At 46.4% G+C, this 21,541-nt stretch overlaps 1 protein-coding gene across 3 annotated transcripts in view; it reads left to right on the top strand.

Annotated features, from left to right (window-relative positions):
• The window catches only part of Smad1 (SMAD family member 1), a 68,383-nt gene extending 47,046 nt beyond the window's left edge, over positions 1-21,337 (top strand). For all 3 annotated transcript variants that reach the window (XM_055609026.1, XM_055609025.1, XM_055609027.1), the window contains exons 3-7: positions 2,190-2,447; positions 5,216-5,332; positions 8,911-9,132; positions 14,281-14,537; positions 20,005-21,337. In XM_055609026.1, the coding sequence (XP_055465001.1) occupies positions 2,190-2,447; positions 5,216-5,332; positions 8,911-9,132; positions 14,281-14,537; positions 20,005-20,148 (998 nt within the window). In that variant the 3' untranslated portion in view covers positions 20,149-21,337. The remainder of the gene's footprint in view (positions 1-2,189; positions 2,448-5,215; positions 5,333-8,910; positions 9,133-14,280; positions 14,538-20,004) is intronic.
• Positions 21,338-21,541: the final 204 nt, after the last annotated feature.

Here is a 21,541-nt window from a genome sequence, read left to right on the forward strand (position 1 = left end):
CGTGAAAATGGGTGCCTTACGAAGTACAATCTGCTTAACAGAGTAAAAGCTGTTCATGCTGTATTTGTAGTACGTGGTTAACTGGAGGAGCTCTTGCTGATGACAGTGAAAGGCAAGATGGGAAAGCCAGGCATGCTGGGAAAGAAAGCCAGGCATGCTGGTGCGTGCCTGGGATCCTGGCACCCAGAGGTTCTTCTCAGCTGCATGGGTGGCCAGTGTGGGTTCTCTGAGGCCCCCAAAAGGAAGGAAGGAAGGAAGGATCGAGCAAGTGGTTGGAGTGGCCAGTTTGGGAGTGAACTTAGGCTGCAGCAGCTATAAGACAGAATTTATGGATACATAAGTAATTTTAAGATATTGAGCTGTTTTCAGAGCACAAATTTACTTACGATAGATTTCTGCTGGCAGTAGGAAGGCCTTGACCAGGGATTTCTCTGACATAGTTTCCACCTCAGTTGACTGTTGGAAGGTAGAAGCAGAAAATAATGACTTGCTTTGGGCAGATTGCATCGCTACTCCATTAAGAAATTCTATTGATTATACTTGTATAGCAGGAAATCCACAAGTGCCGTCACTACATAATTGACAAACGGGATGTAGTGTGAGGAATTTTATAATTTCCCCAAATACTGAAATCTGCTTCATGAACAGTTTACAGCTGAAGCCAGTGACAACCCCAGTGTTTCACGTGCCTTCCAGCAGAAGCACTGTAAACCAGGAATAGGGTTCCTGGACAGCCCCAAATGTCAACCGCATTTCTGATGTCGCCGAATGTTTCTTTAGAGAAGTGCCCTGGGGTACCCAGTCACCATTCGCAGTAACTGATTTTAAAGCCTCCTTCCTTCTCGCAGGCAGCTTTAAAACGTGTTGCTTTTCTCTACCGTTTTGCGACTACAAAGGCAGGCAGGCTTTTGAAGGTCTTTGTCACTCAGGGGCGCCCTGGTGACTCTGGGGGACATCTTGCGGTCTAGCGACATTTCCCAGGGTGGGGTTCACAAGTTAGCATTAGGCAACCTTTCCCTTCTAGGTCACCATTTTGGTGGTGGCTCTGCCAGGATTTGCGGGTCTGATTGTGCCGATTTCCATCATCTCAGGTTTTTAACCTGTAGCTTTCAGGACACGGGGCGCCGTTTGCTTTTGTCTAGGTACCTGCCTCAGACCTTCCTATCTTGGGGTTCTCAGCAAAATGTGACTATAACTTCTGAGTCCTCCTGGATCCTGTTCTGGGGGTCGTGGAGAAGTAGGGACCTTCATCCAGATCCTTAGAGAAAGGCTATTTGTCAGTGTGGCTGCTAGGACACCGCAGACTGTCAGAGGCCAAGTAACTAACCGTCTTCCCTGGCCGTTGGGTTTCACGTGCCCGCTGTGACACCGCTTTTTATTCTGAAAGGAGTTAAAGCGTCAGTTAAAACACTTCCTGGCAAATAATACATAGGAACTCAGAGCTTGGCAGACTGTCAGGTGAATGTCAGTGGTGAAATGTAAATAGCAAACAGGGTAGCCCAGGCTGGACTCCAGCCTGGGCACCTTTTGCCTTTATTCCTGAGGACTTGGTTTGTGGGTCTGTGCCACAGTGCTGTGTGTGTGCAGGATCGATATATAATTGTGTGTGTGCGATATGTAAGTCCAGTGTGCAGCGTGTCTGTGTGTCTGTGTGCATGTGCAGTGTGTACATACAGTGTGTGTGCGGCATGCATAGTGTCTGTGTGCAGTTTGGAGAGCTGGTTGTGTGTGTGTGAAATGTGTGTGGAGGTGTGCACATGCCACAGACCTGCTCTGTGGACTCTCTTCTGCCCGTCCACCTTTGCATGAGTTCCAGGGCTCAAACTGGGGTTGTCCAGTGTGTGACAGGCCCCTCGCTCCTGCAGCCACCTGCTTAGCCAGTCGTGTATATGGTTAGTTGTGCTTTAGCTCTTTGAGAATAGAAACATTAAGATGGGAATAAAGGAACACATTTTCATCTGAAACTGTGTTTTGGGGTATTCCCGGGTCATCAGGTCAGTAGTGCTACTCACTGGCTGGGGTCCTGTGGTCTGGGCTGTCCTTGCTCCGGAGTGGAGAGTCGCTGTCCTTCTAGTCCGTACTGTCCAGTTGACAGCTGGTGTTCGGGTCGTTTGTCCTCCCTTCCTGGGAGGCAGTTACCAGTTTTCACCTTTCTCATTTGTCTCTCTGTTTCTTCTTTCCATTTCCAGTTCTCCCCCCGGTGCTGGTTCCGAGACACAGCGAGTACAACCCTCAGCACAGCCTTCTGGCTCAGTTCCGCAACCTGGGACAGAACGAGCCGCACATGCCGCTGAACGCCACGTTCCCAGACTCCTTCCAGCAGCCCAATAGCCACCCGTTCCCCCACTCCCCCGGCAGCAGTTACCCCAACTCCCCCGGCAGCAGCAGCAGCACCTACCCTCACTCCCCCACCAGCTCGGACCCAGGCAGCCCTTTCCAGATGCCAGGTAGGAGGGGACGTACAGGGACCCTGGGGCTTGGGGAGGTGGGTGAGCGAGGCCAGGGAGGTCTGAACCCTGTGAGCCGTCTTCAGATCACCAGTTCTACACAGAGGAGTCTCACGGCCAGAGAAGGGGATGGCCTGTTGGATTCCTGTTGTATTTTCCCCTTGTTTTCAGAAGTTTTGAAACAGCTGCATCCTTCTGGGAGTGGCAAGCTGTTCCAGTCTCTGCTCTCCACAAAGGGAGAGGGGCCAAATGCCATGTTACACAGTGCTGTTCTGAGAAGTGGTTCCCGCCAACATTTCCGATGTTGAAGAGCCCTGCTGTCAGTGTAGCCACAAAAGAACCGTTTCCCGAGGGATCGCACCCCCAGTTTAATTAGATCCATTTAGCCGGTGATGTAATCCCAAGAAGCATCTACTTTTAACAACAAGAAATTGCAACAGAAGTGCTGGAGACCATCTGCTTGTTTAACTTAGCTAAGACAAAACAACAACAACAAAAACCAGTTATTTTCCTGTTTTAGTCATAACGGATGGTGTAATAGTTATCAAAATAAGTGATTAATTAGAACGTTACATTTTTCAAATCCCAGGTTAGTAGGCAAGCATCTCAAGTAGCGGTGCCTGAGTTCTTGCCGTCAACATCAAGAAGGATACTAAAAAGAAAAGATCATCTTGAAATCTGAATATTTTTATGAGGGAAAATGACTGGGCAGGCGTATTTACAAAGCCACTTAAAAGTGCTTTAAATTAAAATTTAATCCATCATCCGTGTAGAGCCTTCAGAAATTGAAAACTGGTCCACACTTTATTACTGTTTACTTTTTCTTTTTTTAATCACTCATTTTTCATCTTGTTTAATGTGGCATTATGCTTTTCTGTTTGGGATGAAGACGGAAGATAGATTTTTGTTTGTTTGTTTTCCAAGACAGGGTTTCTCTGTGTAGCCCTGGCTATTCTGGACTCCCTTTGTAGACCAGGCTGTCCTCAGACCCACAGAGATCCACCTGCCTCTGACTCCCTGAGTATTGGGAGAAGATAGATTATTTTAATAACACTCGGTGTTTTTGTGTCTACCCATCCCCTGGCATGCCTGTTGAGTCTGATGAATGGGTTGGTGGTCAAAGGGTCCGTTTGAGAGGACTTCTGAGCAGGGGCAACCCCAGGTGAGCCTCAGGAAAGAGAATCAAAGACTACTGCTAGAATTCACTCTTGTCCTTGGCTGTAAGGGATTAAAGCAGAAACCCTGAACAGCAGCAGTGCAGGGGAAGGGCGTGTAAGACAGTAAGATAGGGAGATAGTAAGCACCAGCCTCTCTGAGCCCTACTGCTACCACAAGTTGCTAATGAGATTTTCACCAGCCTGTTGGTGGAAATCCATTGGGTTCTAAGAAGAGGCTCCTTGCTTTGCTCCTGGCTTGAGGCAAAACAGAGTTGACCTTACAGCTGAGAAGCACCAAGAAGGCCCCGGGAGCCTGGCTGGCTCCCTGCTTTTTGGCAGCTGGGTCATGATTCTGCCAGGGTCGGGGGGAGGGGGGAGGAGTTGCCAGGGAGCCATGAAGGAGCAGTTTGTTATTTGGGTTCCACAGTTGCCCCTAAGTACTCACCCAAGCCCTCGTGGATCCTTAAAGTAACATTTCCTTCTCAAGGCTGGGCTCCACATGCTGGGTGAGCTCATGAGCCAGTGAGGAACTCGGCTTTTAAGTGCAGGGAAACGAATGTCCTGTGTTTCACAGTAAGAAAATACCAGTCTTGCATTAATGTGAGTGGTTTCAGTATTAAATGTTAGAGAGCGTTCAGAGGAGATCTATGTAAATTCTGAAACAGAAGACCGCTGAGCTAAACTAATTTATTTCCTACTATTCTGTAACTGGGGATTTTTAAGCTATTCATTGCTTAAATGGTTGGGGCAATCTTCTAAGAGATTGCTTAAAGTCATGGGAAACCTAGGTTGTAAGGAGCCCAGACAGCAAATTCCTGCCCATAGTTTTAACGTCAGAGGCCTTGGAAGAAGTTTCTCCCTACCAAGTCTTATCAGGCAGTTTGTACACCTGTGAAACCAAACTTAAAGGCTCTCGGAGTCACTGCATTAGAGAGAGCATGATCAGATGCTCTCAGTAAATTGAAAGTGACGTGATCGTAGATAGAGGGAAACTCCTAGGATAACTTACATTTTTTTTTCTCTCTTCTCACTGAAAAGACACTGGAAACAAAGTTTGGGAATATGATCATTTTCTGAAACTGTACTTTAAGTTCATCCTGCTTCTGTTTCCCAACTGCCCCGATTGCAGGCATATGTCACCTCAGCCTTTTGTTAAGGTAGTTGATCTGACTTGAGTGCTTAATAACCTCAGCACAGGGAAACAGGGACAGGCAGACCCCTGGGCTCACTGGCCAAGCAGCCTGCACATAGAGCTCCAGGCCACTGAGAGACCTTGCTTCCCTGAACCCCCCTCCCCCCATGAGGGTTGACCAGATGGCCCAGTGGGTTAAGATGCTTGTTGCCATTGTGAAAATCTGAATTCAGTCCCTGGAACGTACATGGCGAAGAGACCTAACTCCCAAGTTATGCTCTCATCCCCAACATGTCCCTCCTCTCCCCAGAACACGTTAAAAAACAAGAACCTAAAGTGTTATCCTCTGACCCCCCACATACATGCGCACACGTGTGCGTCTGCATGCACATGAACAGGTGGGCACATACACCAGGACTATCAACACAGAAGAGAGTACATGCCTGAAGCATGTCTTGTTTTTCTTTAAAACATTGTAGCTGACACCCCCCCGCCTGCTTACCTGCCTCCTGAAGACCCCATGGCCCAGGATGGCTCTCAGCCAATGGACACGAATATGATGGCACCTTCACTGCCCTCGGAAATCAACAGAGGAGGTAAAATCAGTTGCTACTTTCTCCCCTTAGAGTTGTCTGTATGTCCAAATGTTACTGTTACTCATATAGACCCTTAAAAACCAGCTGTTTGAGAAACATAGAGGAACAGGTTTTTGTTGTCGTTGTTTTAAGCATAATGGAAAGAATTGTGTGGAGCCCAGCTCTTTGCTTAAACTCTGTCACCATCCCACAAAAGATCTCAGAACTGAAGACAGAGGTCTCAGGTTTCCAATAGACTCTGAAATGGCCGTGAGCACCCTTCTTCCATTTGGTCCTACACGGTTAGATGAAATGAGTTCTCAGCTTTGGTGATCACCAATCTGTCAGTGAGCTCTGAATACAACCAGCAAGCTGGATGTTCATCAGCGCCAAATATTCAGCCAACATTTATTGTTTCTGTGAAGAATAAACAAGCGGGCTGGACATGTTGGCCCATGCCTTTAATCCTAGCACTAGGGAGGCAGAGGCAGGCAGATCTCTTGAGTTTGAGGCCAGCCTGGTCTACAAAGTGAGTTCCAAGACAGCCAGGGATACACAGAAAAACCTTGTCTTGAAAAAAAAAAAAAGCATATTTATCTAATTAGCATGCTAGTTTGCTTTTACCTTTAGTAGATGCTTAAATGTGATAGATAGATAGATAGATAGATAGATAGATAGATAGATAGATAGATAGATAGATAGATAGGCCAAACAACTGTTTATTTTTAATAGTGTGTTTTGTATAGCTGTTTTATGTACCTGTATACCCATGAGGTTGTTAGAGATCTCTTGGGCATGAGGAGCTAGCAGGGAGGAAACGATTGAGTCCTACTTTACATAACAGATATGTCTGTTATTTAGATGGTCATGTGTTCAGGCCTTCAGTAAGTAATGACTTGGATTGATGCTGCAAGAAGAGTTTTTCAGTGGGCCACGAGGAACTGGCCATCCACAGTAGTGCAGAGCAGGCTTCCCACAGGTGATCTCACTAGAAAGCCATCCCATTTCCAGACCGCTGCCTTTGGGTTGGAGTAGATGCTCATAAGCCTCGTGTATTTTGTAGCCCTTACCTGTTGCTGAAACAAGTAATGACACTTGCCTCCCTCTTTCTGCACTTGCGCCTAACTTTGTTACCAGAAGAACTGAAAAGATGAGAATTTACCCCTCTCCCCTCAAAGACTTTACAGCTGAACTGAAGTTTACTTTTCCTTCTTGGGGAGCGGCTGGTCTTCACCGTCAGGTCCATGTCAGCACAATAGGGACCTGGTGGATGGCGTCACCTGCTTCCCATGGCCACAGTGGCCCGTTGACGAGGCTTCAGGGAGCAGAGAATGCAGAGACTAAAAGCGCAGACCCTGCCATGAACACCAAACACTCATTACCCCATGCCATGAGGTGCCATGCTGTGCTGGCAATCCAGAACCCCCAGTCACAATTTTTTCGGGGAGTTCTCCACTAAGTATGCAGCCCACGTGTGAAGCAAATTGAACTTGGAAAGCAAGGTGACTGCTGAATTTGTCTTGGACCTTGGATTTTGTCTGAGTTACTGATAGGTTTTAAGGGCTTGTATGTTATGCTGTGTGTATGGTGATGTGATGATAGCAGCATGCCCTGTTCATACATGTTCAGACCTGTAAACTACAACACCAAGAACAAGCCCTAATGCTAACTCTGGGCGGGGGCTGATAATGTGCCCATGTTGGTTCTTGGTTATCCCCGAATGCACACTCTGATAGGACATCTTCATAAGAAGGCGTAGGAGAAGTCCCTGTGCCAGTTTTGCAGTGACCAAAACTGCTCCAGAAACAAAATTTAAAAATTACAATGATAACTTCAAAGAACCTTATGTACAGTTAAGTAAATTAGAACATATATAAAGCAGTAATTTTGTTTTGAAATTTTCTTTATAGGCTCTCTGTATTTTATGGGTCTTGGTCATCGTTAGAAGTTAGAAGTCAACAAGTAAAGAGTGAGAGAATAGCCTCTATGTGACCCATTTTTGGAATTTTTATTTGGGGATCAGGATACCCCGTGTGGACCCTGTAACAGCACTGATGAGATTAGCTGTAATACCCCGTATAGAGACCTTCCTTTTAAGATTTTTTTTTTCCTGTTAAGCAGCTTTTAAAATGTTCCCCATTAGAGCCAATTTAAAATCACCTAGTATCTTCAAAGGAAAAAAAAACTGGCTTTTTTCCTGTTGTTACCTGTGGTGGTTTTCCCAGAGCAGGGCTCAGCAGAGTACAGCCCACAGACAGTTCAGCCTACTCTCTGTTTTTATAAATAAAGCTTTATTAGAACACAGCTGTGCCCATTTGTTACACATTATAAATGGCTGTCTTTGTGTGATACAAAGGCAGAGGGGAATAGTTGTGATGAAGACCATTTGTCCCACAAAATCTTTCTGGCCTTTTGGAGGGGGAAAAAAAATGTATCCGCGTCTAACCTAGATGAATAGCATTTTGAACAATGCTGAAAGCTGATAAAAGGCCTGTGTGACTAGGATGCAGCCCTCTTTGAGGTCTGACACTTGTGAACTAATAAAGCTTTGCTTCTTGAAGAACAGCAGAGTGACTGACAGGGAGGAGTTATTTAGAGAGCAAGGGAAATGGTTTATTTTCAGCTTAGCCACTTAGGTAACAGAGTAACTAAGGAAGAACATGGAAGTTCTCCTTTCACCACCCCGCCGAACACGGAGGCCCCGTGAAGCTCAGCTCAGTAATAATTAAGTTAGCGATAGTGTGATTTGTATCCCTGGGGTCTCAAAGGTATGTTCTAGGAGGTTTGCTTCGGAAAGGATTCTTCTCCCAGCCTTTTGGTTGAAAGCTTTTAATGCATTTTCTGTTTGGAGATTCATCAGTCTTAAGAGATTGGACTGAACAAGCTGCGTCCTGTCAGGAAAGCTGGGTAGTTTCCATTGTTGGCCCATTCTGGGAAGGGAGAGACAAAACACACCTGCTCGGCATGACTTAAAGCAAATATAAGGAAGTTAGCATGGAGTCTGGATGAGAGAGAGATGATTCATTCAGGGAGAATGGCCAGCTGGCAAGATTTCTTCCTCAGCTAGAATCACAGCAAAACTGGAGCCATGACCATCACTGGCTCTTGGGAAGCCAGGCAGTTTCTCCATGACAGGTAGAAGTTATTTTCAGTGCTTTGAGAAAGCAGAGGTTCACCAAGGCTTTGCCAAAAGTAGTTCCTTCTACAGCAGCCCCATTGGTACATCCCTTGTTTCTGTGCCCTTGCTTTTTCACTGGCCTCTTGTTGTATTTCTTGTAGGTAGTGTGCCAGCAGGAGGGGTTCCTATTATTCCTGTATGTTAATGAGCAAGTAAGAGGTCGTTAGTATTCAGCAAAAGCTGTCTCTGGGTTTGCTGAGCTAGGATTCTGCTAGTCATTGGAGACGATTGTTACCCAATTAAAGGAGAACGCCACCCTTAATAAGAAGCACTTCAGCTCTCAGAAACGATCCATGTGGTCATCATAGCTGCCCTTGCCTGTCTTCATTCCGTGGTGCTCAGCCAGTTTTACAGTGTGGTTTCGGTTTGGGGGCGCTCCAGGCACAAGCCGGGAGCACAGCACCTTCCTTCCTTCTTACAGATGTGCAAGCGGTCGCCTACGAGGAGCCAAAGCACTGGTGCTCCATCGTGTACTATGAGCTCAACAACCGGGTGGGGGAAGCGTTCCACGCCTCCTCCACCAGCGTGCTGGTGGACGGTTTCACCGACCCTTCCAACAACAAGAACCGGTTCTGCCTCGGGCTGCTCTCCAACGTCAACCGGAACTCCACCATCGAAAACACCAGGCGACACATTGGAAAAGGCGAGCCTTCCTTTTACCCTCTCGCAAACGTTCTTCCCTTGCTCTTGTAGAAGTGACTCAGTCACTCCTGTGGCAAATGGCAGCGACAGTTCACGCGCTGCTGTTTGAAGTGTTTTCAGATTCAAACTACGTGAAGATCGTTCTGGTCTTTTTTACAAGGGGTTTTCCAGCTCTCAGGATGTTGATAGGAATTAGCTTAGACTGGACTTGCTACTGTGGGCACTACGCAACCTTGCAGTTTTGTTATAAAGGAAAACAGTGTTTACATTTATTTGTTACACGTGTGCTTGAGTGCATGCGTGAACTTGATCAAAGGACAGCTTGTAGGGGTCAGTTCTCTCCTTCCACCATGCGGACACCGGAAATCAAATTCAAGTCATTAGGCCTGGTGGCAAACACCTCTTCCTAGTGAGGCACGTCGCTTTCCCACCTGTCTTCCTTAATAGACTTAATTATTTATTAGTGGCAGATTAAAACAGTTCTGTAACGTTTGTGTGTGTATCACGTGATTAAACAGATGACTAAATGTGTGGGCAGCGCTCAGCTCCATTCTCCCGTGGAAGAAGGAGCATGGGATCAAGAAGGGGTGTGGCCTCCTTGGGAGTGTTGGTGTGAAACCGTAACTTAACGGCACGTGTCTATGTGCTCCCATGCATATATCTATCTTCGAGCCTATCTGTATGTTTTCAGAACATGCATGTCGTTTTCCCCTGCCCTGCCTACTGAAAGGGCAAAGGAGTGAAGGTACAGAGCAGCTAAGCACACCCCAGGGGAAATGGTGTTGCTAATATCTGTCCCCACCAAGGGGCACTACGGTGGCCTCCAAAGCTGGGGTGGGGTGAGCCTGGAGGATCTCATGTGACAGAACAAGAAGAAAACTTCTGAAGATGGTGTTTCGCTTGGGATCCAACTCACACCTTACAGTTCTGTGCAGTTTAAGTACCAAAATACATTTGTCCTTTGGTGTCCCTGGCGGTGGCATTCTGAGACCCTTGGAAACTAAAGCCATGGATGCTCAGTTCCCTGCCATGTTTAAAACATGACATGCTTCACCATTCAAGTGTCCCTGTGGGAGTCACACCTGCTCCAGAGTCCGTGTCTTGTGAACAGTTGCACTGCCGATTGAATCGTGAGAAGCAAGCCTGTACACGGTAATGGTGGTGCTGTTAAAGAAATCATTTCCATCTGTGTGTGCTTGAGACTGGATTCCAGATCCACAGATGCTGAAGAGCAACTGTAATTTACTACAAGTGGATCTTAAGATACTGCTGGGCGTGGTGGTAAACTCCTGTAATGCCATCACGTGGGAGGCTTGAAGCAGAAAATGAAGAATCCCAAGCCAGGTTGGGCTGCATAGTAAGATTCTGTCTAATAAGTACATTGTAATTGACACAGCCTTACTAATCATTGCTAGAGAAATGGATTAATTGGGAAGTGCAGTTGCTAAATGGACAGTGAGTTCGAGGATACAGAAGCATCACTTTGCAACCACTGTAAGGAGGACCAAGCAAGCGTCATCAGCATAGGGCTGGTGCGATGGCTCAGTGGGGAAAGGGGTTTGCTGCCAAGTCTAATGACCTTAGTTCAATCCCCAGGACCGCATGGTAGAAGAAAGCCAGCTCCTACACACTGTCCTCTGATTCCCACACACGACGGCTTGTGCCTCACACACACACAGCACACACACACAATAAAACAAGCAAACGAATGTAATAAAAACAAAGAACCAAAAATGTTTGCCAGATAGGAAGAGAATTTTATGATAATCAGGGCATGTATATGTTTTAAAATATTTCTCTACAAACTATTTTAGCTGCAAGGCGGAATCAAAATACATTATACAGTGGACGAATGTGCGTAGCCGGTGAATTGACGGATCCCCTATCTTGACATCACCAGTGAGGGGCAGAGGGGTGGCATGCGCGGAGGAGGCAGAGGCAGGCAGAGCTCTGAGTTCCGGGCCAGCCAGGACTATGTAGTGAGACACTGTCTCTAAATAAATAAAGGAAAAAAACAAAAAGGCTATTTTAATAAGGGCTTAAGAGACATTTGAGAAAATATTTTAAGATTTGTTCTTAGAGGAAACCAACAGCTGTGAAGTAGGACTCGATAGACATTTCCTTCATATGATCAAAGGAAGGGCAGGTGGAAGTGTCAACGTGAGGTGACACAGATGGGCGTTTCCTACACCCTCGAACCTTGGAAGTTTCATGTAAGTACATTCAGAATGGAGAAGTGTATGTTTCGCTAAATTTTAAGGTCACTGTGCCCCCCCAAAGTAGTAAAAAGCCACACTGTAGAATTTCTTTCCTCTTTAGCAAGTTTGGAAGGAGGTAAGGATTCTGGGGGTACATTTACTGAAGGCACTCCAGGTGCCTGAGGAGTGGACTCCGTGTAGAATTAGAGATGAAAAGGAAGCCAAGATCACCGTAAAAGTAGAAGCTGGGAGCTCACATCTTGAACTGGAAGCAGGAAGCAGAGACATTATGTAGACGTCATAATTGATCATGTTCTTGGAATAGACCCCCAGAATGAGTCTAGTAGGCCAGAAGCTCTTGGTTATACATTTTTTGAGAAAGTTGTTACTAATTTGTACTTCCTGCTAGAAATAGACATGTGCTTGTTTCCCCTTGCCCTAGACTGCTCGTGAAGTTCTGGCTGTCCATTCTGTTTACCTAGACATTTGTATAATGTCTTTCCCTCACCTGGTGTCTCTGTTAGTTTTCTGTTGCTCTGATAAAACACCATGACCAGGGCAACTCGAGAAGAAAGAGTTTATTTAGGTTTATGGTTCCAGAGGGATGAGAGTCCATCATGACAGGGCAGCGTGGGGCAGGAGGCATGGTGGGTAGAGCAGAATCAGAAGGTTCAAATCTTGAACCACAAGCACGAAACAGAGGGAACTAGAAGCGGCACAAGCCGGCATCTCAGAGGCCACCTCTAGTGATACTTCTCCCACAGGGCTACACTAAGAGAGAACTGCATGTACAGGCAGCCTCTGTTCCTTGAAGGGGTGGCTTAGAACATCGAGAACATTTCAAGTGGACAGGTATTCTTCATATATTATTTTTTGACTTAACACAAGTTAGATTACAGTATGACATTTTGTGGAGGCCGCATGCTGTGATGCCAACAATGTTAATGGATGAGTGAAGAAAAAAATCTTGACATTAGGGCTAGTAAAACTACGAGTAAATCAATCAGCACGTAGACAAAACAGTGAAGTAAGATTAGACTCTGACTGTTCTGAACATGAGAGCTTAAGTGATGACCAACAGGTCAGTAGCATCCCCTAATGGTCCTGGAGAACACACCACACGTGTGAGCAGGTTAGTGTCCATCTGTGAAAGGGCAAACAATTAAGATATGTTTAATCAGAAAGGTAGTATTTTACCTCAACAAAAATCATAAAAAAACTAAAGGATTTTAAACTGCTCTAGGTTGAAACATCTGTCTGTCTGCCTGCCTGCCTGCCTATCTATCTATCTGTCTGTCTGTCTGTCTATCTACAAACACAAACACACACATATAAAATGAATAAGATTGAAAGACAAAGGAGTAACAGGAAAACACAAAATAAATTATTTGTATCTGGCCCTGAATGCACAGCTCATAAAAAATAATAATAGTAAAAATCCTACAACTCCAGGGGGATAAACAGGTGAGAAGTAAAGACAGAGAGTGGACGAGAGACACCAAATGGCCATTAAACCACAAGAGCACGCCCAGCGCCATGTGCAAATTAAAACAGTTACATTATTTTCCAGCTACGAACACTTTGCTCAGGCCCAGTGCTGGAGTAGGTCAAACGAGTGCAGCCCTCACACAGTGCTGATGGCGGCTGTGAGCTGACACACTCATTCTGCAAAGGCCTTCCATCCAGCCGTTTAACTTCCAGGAATCTATGGATAGTAGTAAAAACAGTCCAGTGACACCTGTCATGACCGCAGTAACAGAAAGTGTGTGTCAGCACTGGGGTGCTGAAGGAGGCTGGGGAGGCACAGCAGGACAGTCATGCAGAAGTTTAGACGTTAGTACAGAAGCTTTACTGATTGCAAAGCCCAGCGTGCTCACACACACCACTAGCACGCATCTTTCTGCTGAAGGATTGTTAACATTTTCCACATCTTTACGTTTTCATACACTGCCTTAATTTTCTACAATAGAGACTCATCATCTTAATTATCAGGATCAAAGGAATTTTCTTCTTTTAAATAGTTTACTCTATATTTTTCTCTCTTAAGTATATTTCTCTATAACAAAATGGATTTCTACCCCAGTGGGTGGAGCTGACCCTGAAGTCTTAGCCCTGGGTGTCTGTAGGAATGACAAGTGCTGTGTCTTCACACAGTCATGGTAGCGTTTGTTTCTGAGCTGTGCCACAGTGACCTGCAGGTTGGAAGCCGCACCCCCCCCCCCCCCCCCCGTGTGCTGGGCACTTCTTGCCCCGTCCCAAGGCTTCTTCAGAGGGCTTTCCTTCCTGCCGTTAAAGATGTATTTGTAATTATTTTGCATGTGGCATTCAGAGGGCAGCTTTGCAGAATTGGTTCTCTCCTTCCACGCTTACCGGGAAGGGTCCAGGTCGCTGCCCACCGTCCCCTGCTTGAAGAGGGCTGTTGCCCAGATCCTGCATTCTAAGTTATAAGATGTTTTCAGTTATTATTTTTAGTAGTTATTTTGGTGAGCTCTTATTTCACACAGTCCTTCTGTTTAAAAAGCTCGTGTTTTAACTAGAATGCCTGTTGTCCAGTTTCCAGCAGTACCTCTTCAGCCTGGGTTTCGTTCCTCCATGTTTATTAATCATCCCTTCTCTCTCTCTCTCTGAAGTTTTCTCAACAGTTTAGCCCTGGCATGAAGGCAGGAGACTTTAAACGCACGGGGTGCCCCAGTAAACTCCTGGCTTTATTGCGCTCTATTTTTAGAGTGCAGATATACTTTCAACTCTGGCCAAGTGGGGCGTTAAATACTGCTGAAATGAAAGTGTTACACTTTATTATTTTTGAGAGACTTTTGTTATTTCCCGAGCACACTGGCTGACACGGGGTAACGTGGTTACCTGAGGGTCTAGCCAGGGCCTCTGTGAGCGGCCCAGCCTGCCCGCCTGGGTGCCTGTCCGCGGTCTGACCTGTGTGCTGTGCCTTCCCGCAGGGGTGCACCTTTATTACGTTGGAGGGGAAGTGTATGCCGAGTGCCTCAGTGACAGCAGCATCTTCGTGCAGAGTCGGAACTGCAACTACCACCACGGGTTCCACCCCACCACTGTCTGCAAGATCCCCAGCGGCTGCAGCCTGAAAATCTTCAACAACCAGGAATTTGCTCAGCTACTGGCACAGTCCGTGAACCACGGTTTCGAGACAGTGTATGAACTCACCAAAATGTGCACTATTCGGATGAGCTTCGTGAAGGTGAGCGGCGCCCCCTCCCCACTGTGCTTTCTCACAATATATAAATCTTGGTATATATTCCTATAGGCAGACTTACTACAGAGGGATTTTTCAAACCTGTAACCAGAGGGTTAGTGTCTAAGAGATTGTCATTGGAACATTAGCAACGTCATCCTCTCCTCCCACCACGTAGGTCCCAGGGATAGAACTCAGATCTCCAGGCTTGGTGGCAGGTGCTTTTCCCCCGCTGAGCCACCTTGCTGAGCCACCTTGCTGGCCCTGCTCACACTTTGGTTAGTTTTGAGAGGCTGTAATGTAGCCCAGGTGTCTGGGTTGAGGCTGAAGCTCAGTCTGAAGTCCTGACCCGTCAGCCCCACCTCTGGAGTGGCTAGGAGTCCAGGCCCGTGTTCCGCCGCTGCCCCATTGTACGCTCTCTGCCGTGCCAGGCCGGTGCTCCTCCCGCAGCGCTGTGTGTGTAGCTGCATAGCTGCTCTAACACCGTAGAAAATGACGAAGTGACCGTGTAGCCTAAGTACGTGATCATCCTAGGAGGTCAGCAGAATAAATTCGTCTTTGTTCCTCAGTCTTAGCTTTTAGTACTGTCAGGTTGCCAGAGCCTGTTGGTTGCAGTTCAGCAGTCAGGGCACCTTCTAGAGCCCGTGAGGTGGCACGGCAAGGGACCTTCTGCTAAGCCTTAGGGCCGTTTGGTTCCTGGGGCTCACGAAGTGGAGAGAGACCCAGGAACCCTCAGGTTGTTCTCTGACCTCCACATGTACACACACACTCACACACAGGGCTGGGAGGGGAGTAGATTAATGTAACAAAACAAGTAGGTGAGAAACATCACATGGAAATTATTTTCCGTTGGTCAGATTTTTCATTTTAAGTCTTTCTAGTAAATTTTGTGTGTTGTGTATAATTGAAAAGCTAGCAGAGCCCTTACTCTCAGCTTCAAGAGTGTTCTGTAATATCAAAGAAGGGAGAAGGCCCAAGTCATTGCTTACAGCAAATACCTCTGTCCACTTCTTCCACTAAGAAGGAAAGTTTTTAAGATGCCATTGAATTTTTTTTAAAGTATATCTGATGATGGCACATTCTAGTAACTGGCTTGTTTCTGAAGTCTCAGAGATAAATCTTTATCCCGCTTTACCTTGAGGAAGAGAGCTAATTACAGACTTGGATGAGGCACGTTCCCTTTCATGTGCTGCCTTCAAAAGCGCCCTGACTTCTTGCTGGGCCTGTTTTGAGACGTCTTCATCACTGGGCAATTCTGGAGCCGCTTTCTTCATCACCATCCAGATCAAAGGCACCCTTCCTCCTCCTCAGCTGGTTGTGGCACCTCTCTAATAGTAAAGGAGGCTTTTTCAAAACCCCTTAAAGCAGTTGACCTGTATATTGTATGCAAATGTGACCACAGAGCCTCTCCTTGTTCATTATTCACAATCACCATTTCAGTTTTGACTTAGCATCTTGGCTCAGACGATTTTCAAAATGAGGCCAGCCACTGACCAGGTTTTTGTTTGGGAAAAAGAACAACTCTTGAGAACAGATGTTTTAACTGTGGTTGAGGCATCAGGGTTGTTCTCAGACCTCCTGCTCAGGGTCTGTAAACTGGGGCTGGAGGGAACTGGGACCTGTGTAACGGGGCTGTGATTATTGAATTCTTGAAGAAGTTTTGGCTCTTGGTGCGCCAATAAGCTGTCTCCATGGCATTTATTTCCCGTTGCATAAAACTAAAAACAACTAAGAACGACGTTTGCACTAATTTAAGGTATTGAAAGATTTTGTTTTTACTCTTATCAGTGTGTGTATACGTATGAATGCAGTGTGTGTGTGTGTGTGTGTGTGCGTGTGTGTGCGTGCGTGTGCGTGCGCGTGCGTGCGTGTGCGTGCGCGTGCGTGCGTGCGTGCGTGCACGTGCCAATGGAGGCCAGAAGAAGGTGTCATATTTCTTGTAGCAGGAGTTACAGGCTGTTGTATGCCATTGTGGGTGCCTGGAACCAAGCTCAGGTCCTCTGGAGGAGTAGCAAATGCTCTTAACTGCTCAGTCATCTCTTCAGCCCAAAGCTGTGGATTCAAAATTTATTGACTTCATTCTTTATGCAAATACTATTGAAAACAACAACAATACAGAGAAGGAAACAACCCACATCTGAAGTCTCTAGCTTCAGGATGCATAGGCTTCCTGTGGCCTTAATAATAACACAGCGTAAAAGAATTGAACAGATACTGGCATGGCACCTGTGCCAGACAGGATGGATATGGCTGGCAGTTTAGGCCGGACAGATCTTCCATACTAAAAAGTTGGTGATGGGCGAGAGAGAGGACTCTTACAGAGGACCAGAATCCTGTTCTCAGGATTGTCTCCAAAAATCTAATGCCTTCTTTTGTCCTCTGAGGGCACCTGTATACACATAGCCACCCACGTGAACAGGTAATACATAATAAACTTTGGAAAAGCTCGGTGACCTGGGACGTGGCAGGCTCCACACACCAAGAAGCCGTATGGTGGTAACAAAAGCTCGCACACTTTCTGTGGCCCTGGTTCCTGCTTCCTGCTGGGAGGGATGCTGGCTTTGCCTTGCCTCCTTGGCATCTTGGAGAAAGTATCCAGAGGACTGTACTAAAGTTAACGGTGAAAACATGCTGGTTTTGAGATGATCACGTTTGGTGTTAATATAAAACTATGCTTTATGAATGTTAAAAAGCCAAATCAGTCTGGCCCAGAAAGTAGGTGTGGAGCGTTTGCCTCAGACTGGTGACAGTCCACGATGTTGGCGGTCAGATGGCAGCCCCCGTCTTCAAAGAGCTCACCTGTCCAAAGAGAGTTCCCTGCACGGAACTAGCTGTTGAGTGCACAAACCCAGGACGTGTGTGCACATACACATGTGGAGTTCATATGCTCAGTGTTGTCGTATGTCTTCATATTCAGATGTAGTTCTTACAATCGCTGGAGAAGGTATGTAGCAGAGACCCCTAGTAGCCATTACTCTTTGCAGACAAGGATCACTCAGACCGTTATGCTCTTTCTTTTCCGCACCAACACCGTTGTGTTTTCAGTTAAGACAGGGTCTCATTGTATAACCCAGGTTGGCTCAGACTCAGTGTAGCCCAGACTTTGAAGTCATTTGTGATCATCCTGCCGCAGCCTCTCACTTACTAGGAAGTCCACCTGTGACTGAGCTGCCTATGGGCTAATTCTGAGCAGGGCATCTAGGGCCTCTCCAAGCATCGTCCTTGTTTGATGTCACTGCTGGGCCCCCTGGGACCAGATATTTTGGCTTTGTTGATCTTCTTGTCACTAGTGCTAGGGTTATAGGCACATCCCATCACCTGGCTTTCATGCTGATTGCTGTCAATGTTACTGTGCTAATTGGTCATTCTGATGCCATGTAGCAAACCACCTTCTTGAGCAGATGAATGATGGAGCCCATTGCTTCAAGGCAATGACTAGATGTCAGGACGAAATTTGGGGGTGGGGAGGTGACTCTTGTCCTGTCAATTTTGAAACTGGAAGATCAAGAGATGTGTGTTGTTGACAGGTAGAATTTTATCTGCCAGAGTGGGGAAGAGACAGAATGTCAGTCTGTCTGACATCACCTTTATGTGTTTATTGAGGATAAAGGGATAATGAAATGATCCCCAGCTTTAACAGGCCTGGGGATGTCATTTTGGTGGAGTATTGTTTAGCATGTGAAAGACCTTGGGTTCCATGGGCAAGGGGAGCCAAGCGTGGCAGCCCACACTCGTAATCCCAGCACATGGGAGGTTGAGACCCAAGGATTGCTACAAGTTTGCATCCAGCTGGGACTGGATAGTGAGTTTCAGGCCGGCAGGACGATGGGGTAAGAATCTCTCTGAAAAAAATGAACAGGGACTGAGACGGTTCCGTCAGTAGAAGGCTTGCCATGCAGTGATAAAGACCTGAATTTGAATTTGCATCACTAACACCCATTTCGAAAAGAGAAAATTCCGGGGTTCTGGTGCGATGTTTGGTGGGCAAAGGCACCTCCTACACAAGCCTGGCACTTGAGTTCAGTCCCTGGGAGGCCCATGGTTGTCGGGGAGACATGAACAAAATCTGCTCACCCCAGATAGGGAACAGGGACAGACCTAAGTACGGATACCACTGACGTCCATCATGGTGAACCAGTGAGTTTTATTGAGGTTGCTCATAGGAACAGAAGTGTCTCAAAGACAGCCTGTGTTGCCCAAAACTCACCCCAGCATGGGTGACGGTTCCCAAAAGCTGAGGTCCTGGAGTTCACTGCACAGTATGCAGGTGGCTCTGCAGGCTGGAAGGGTCTTCCCAGAAGCTCCGGGGATGCGAGGCCTTCCAGCAGCCCAGCCGGCCTGAGTGTCGCAGCCGCCCTTACTGGTTCTTCAGCGTAGGGAAGAGGGGCCTACTGAATCAGTTTCGTGTGTTGTTTCTGCCGAGTTTTGAGGGGTTTGCCTCTAGGCTCTTTCACCTTGCCTTAGAATGCGTGGCAGTGACAGGACTCCCCTCTGAGGTGGGAGGCCTTCTCTTCATAGGCGTTGCTGCACAGCGCGTTCCTGCACACCCGGAACCCCAGCGCAAACACCCAGGCTCAGCAAGAGGCCTTGTCTCAGAAATACAGTGGAGAGTGACTGAGGCAGACAGCCAGTGTTGCCCCGCCTCTTCAGGCATGAACACGCACACCGAGCAAGGGGTCACTCAGTTAGCAGTGTGCCCTTGCAGAGGTCCCGGGTTGGTTTCAGCACCCAGCCGAGATGGCTCACAGCAGCCCACAACGGCCGCTCCAGGGCACCCGACAGTCTGGACTCCGCAGGCGCTGCATTTGTAGATAAGTCTACGCTCAAACACATCCATGATTTTAAAGTAAAATCATAAAAATGTAACTAAAGCTAAGTTTGCTGATGCACGCCCTTAATCCCAGTGCTCAGGGATCAGAGGCGGGGAGCCCCTGAGTTTGAGGCCAGTCTGGTTGACACAGGGAGTCCCAGACCAGTCAGTGACATAGTAGGAACCTGCCTTTAAAAGATAATAAAGTTCAACACAACAATAACGTGACGGGAAATAAGCATTTAAAGTGTCTTTATTCAAACAGCTGTTGAATATATATTTTAAACTTTTAATTATAAAGACCACTAATATGTATTTGTTTGTTTGTTTGCTCGTTTATTTGAAAAAAGGTCTCATTCTGTACCCCTAATTGGTCTGGAATCACGGAGGTCTTCCAGCTCCTGCCTCCCAAATGCTGAGATTAAAGTGTATGCCACCACACCCAACAAAATGGCTAATCTGGGGTCCTTGGATAGGCTTCAAGTGGTCAGTGTTCATCCCCCCAAATTACCACTAAATCACGCATGCATTTGTGGCTTTTGTGTACGTGGGACATAGCCATGGGTCCAGACTGAATTGTGGGAACTGACTTAGGATCGTTTTCCTTGCTCCCCTGAATTGCTGAGATAAAGGAGTTAAATGGCCCCGTGTCTCCTTTTCCAGGGTTGGGGAGCAGAGTACCACAGGCAGGACGTCACCAGCACCCCCTGCTGGATCGAGATCCATCTGCACGGCCCTCTCCAGTGGCTGGATAAAGTCCTCACCCAGATGGGCTCACCCCACAATCCTATTTCATCGGTGTCTTAAGGGCCTCGGACTTCTGTCTCTTGCAAACTCTTGAGCCTTGCATGTACTTGAAGGATGGATGAGTCAGACAGGATGAAAAGCCGACAAAAGAGCCTTGATAATACTTGACCTCTGTGACCAACTGTTGGATTAAGAAATTGACAAGCCTTGGTAACATGCTATTGATATCGAGAACCTGTTTAGTTTACATTGTGAATTCTGTTGTAAAATCAACTAAAATGCTGACCTTTAGCAGAACTTTTGTGTATAGTTTAAAAAAAAAAAAGAGAGAGAGATGGCCAAGCCAGGGACAAATATCTGTTAGGGAAACTAAGCAATCCTTTTGGCAGAAGGCCGGCATCAGTAGTCTTTCTGAGGTGTACTTCTCGTCAGGTTCAGAGCTCACATCGAATCATCTTCTCATGGTTTTCATGATATTGTAAAATAACTTGTTTAGAAATGAATGGTTTTTGTTTGTTTTTAAAGTAAAGGTTAATCTTTATGACATGCATAGTAATCTTTGTAAAACTGTGCCCTGGCTATACTGCTGTCAGAATGATATCAGGCATATGCTCCCTGCTAAATATGTATATACAGAACCTTTGGAGGTCATGATCACTCTAAACGGATGTAGAAGGTGTCTGAGGGGCGGGTGGGGTGAGGAAGTGACAACGCAGATGTAGGCCAGACCATAAAGTTCAGTTTGCTGCCTTAAGCGAACATGCTGGTGTCTGAACTTGCTGTGGTTCCGTTTTCTTAGAGTCTGCTCTGACCTTGCTTTCTTTTCTTCTGTCTTGTCCACTCCACAGCACGTTTAAGCAGCTGGTTAGTCCCTGTGTCTGTGAGAGCAAGTGGTCGGTTTCTTCTATTCACAAATCAACTGGCTCTATATTTCAGTACCCAGTACATGAAAGACTTGACTTCAGTAAGCAAGTTTTACAGAGTTTACAGTTCAGACACAGGCTTTAATTTCCAAATAAATTGTTTGCCAAACCTTAGTCACGGGTTTAAAGAATCTCTATTGGAATCCACATCAAATGGTCTTGTTTGGTTTTGGTTTTTTGTACTGTTTCCTTTTGTTTTCTTCTGTTAATTTTTTCTATTCTCCTTTGCCCTTATACATTGAGTACTTTTATTCCAATGCTAGCAGGGTTTTCTCTACTGGAAAATTTTAAATAAACCTGTCATTATTGCGTACTTTGATTAAAAATGTGTCATTGTTCTTTCTTTGCCTGTTAAAATTTTGCATCAGTAAGATACGGTGCTCTTTTGAGTAGGCTGCTAGGAGCAAGACATGGAACCCGAACTGCTAAGAGAGCAGAGTGATTCGGAATCAGAAGAGAAAGGGTACAGAAAACTGGGGGGAAATAAGAAAAGGCGGTAACATTTACATATGTGAACTTAAAAACAGTTT

The sequence above is a fragment of the Psammomys obesus genome, unplaced genomic scaffold (genome assembly GCF_907164565.1).
Source record: "Psammomys obesus unplaced genomic scaffold, mPsaObe1.curated_primary_1811, whole genome shotgun sequence".
Taxonomy (NCBI): Eukaryota; Metazoa; Chordata; class Mammalia; order Rodentia; family Muridae; genus Psammomys; species Psammomys obesus.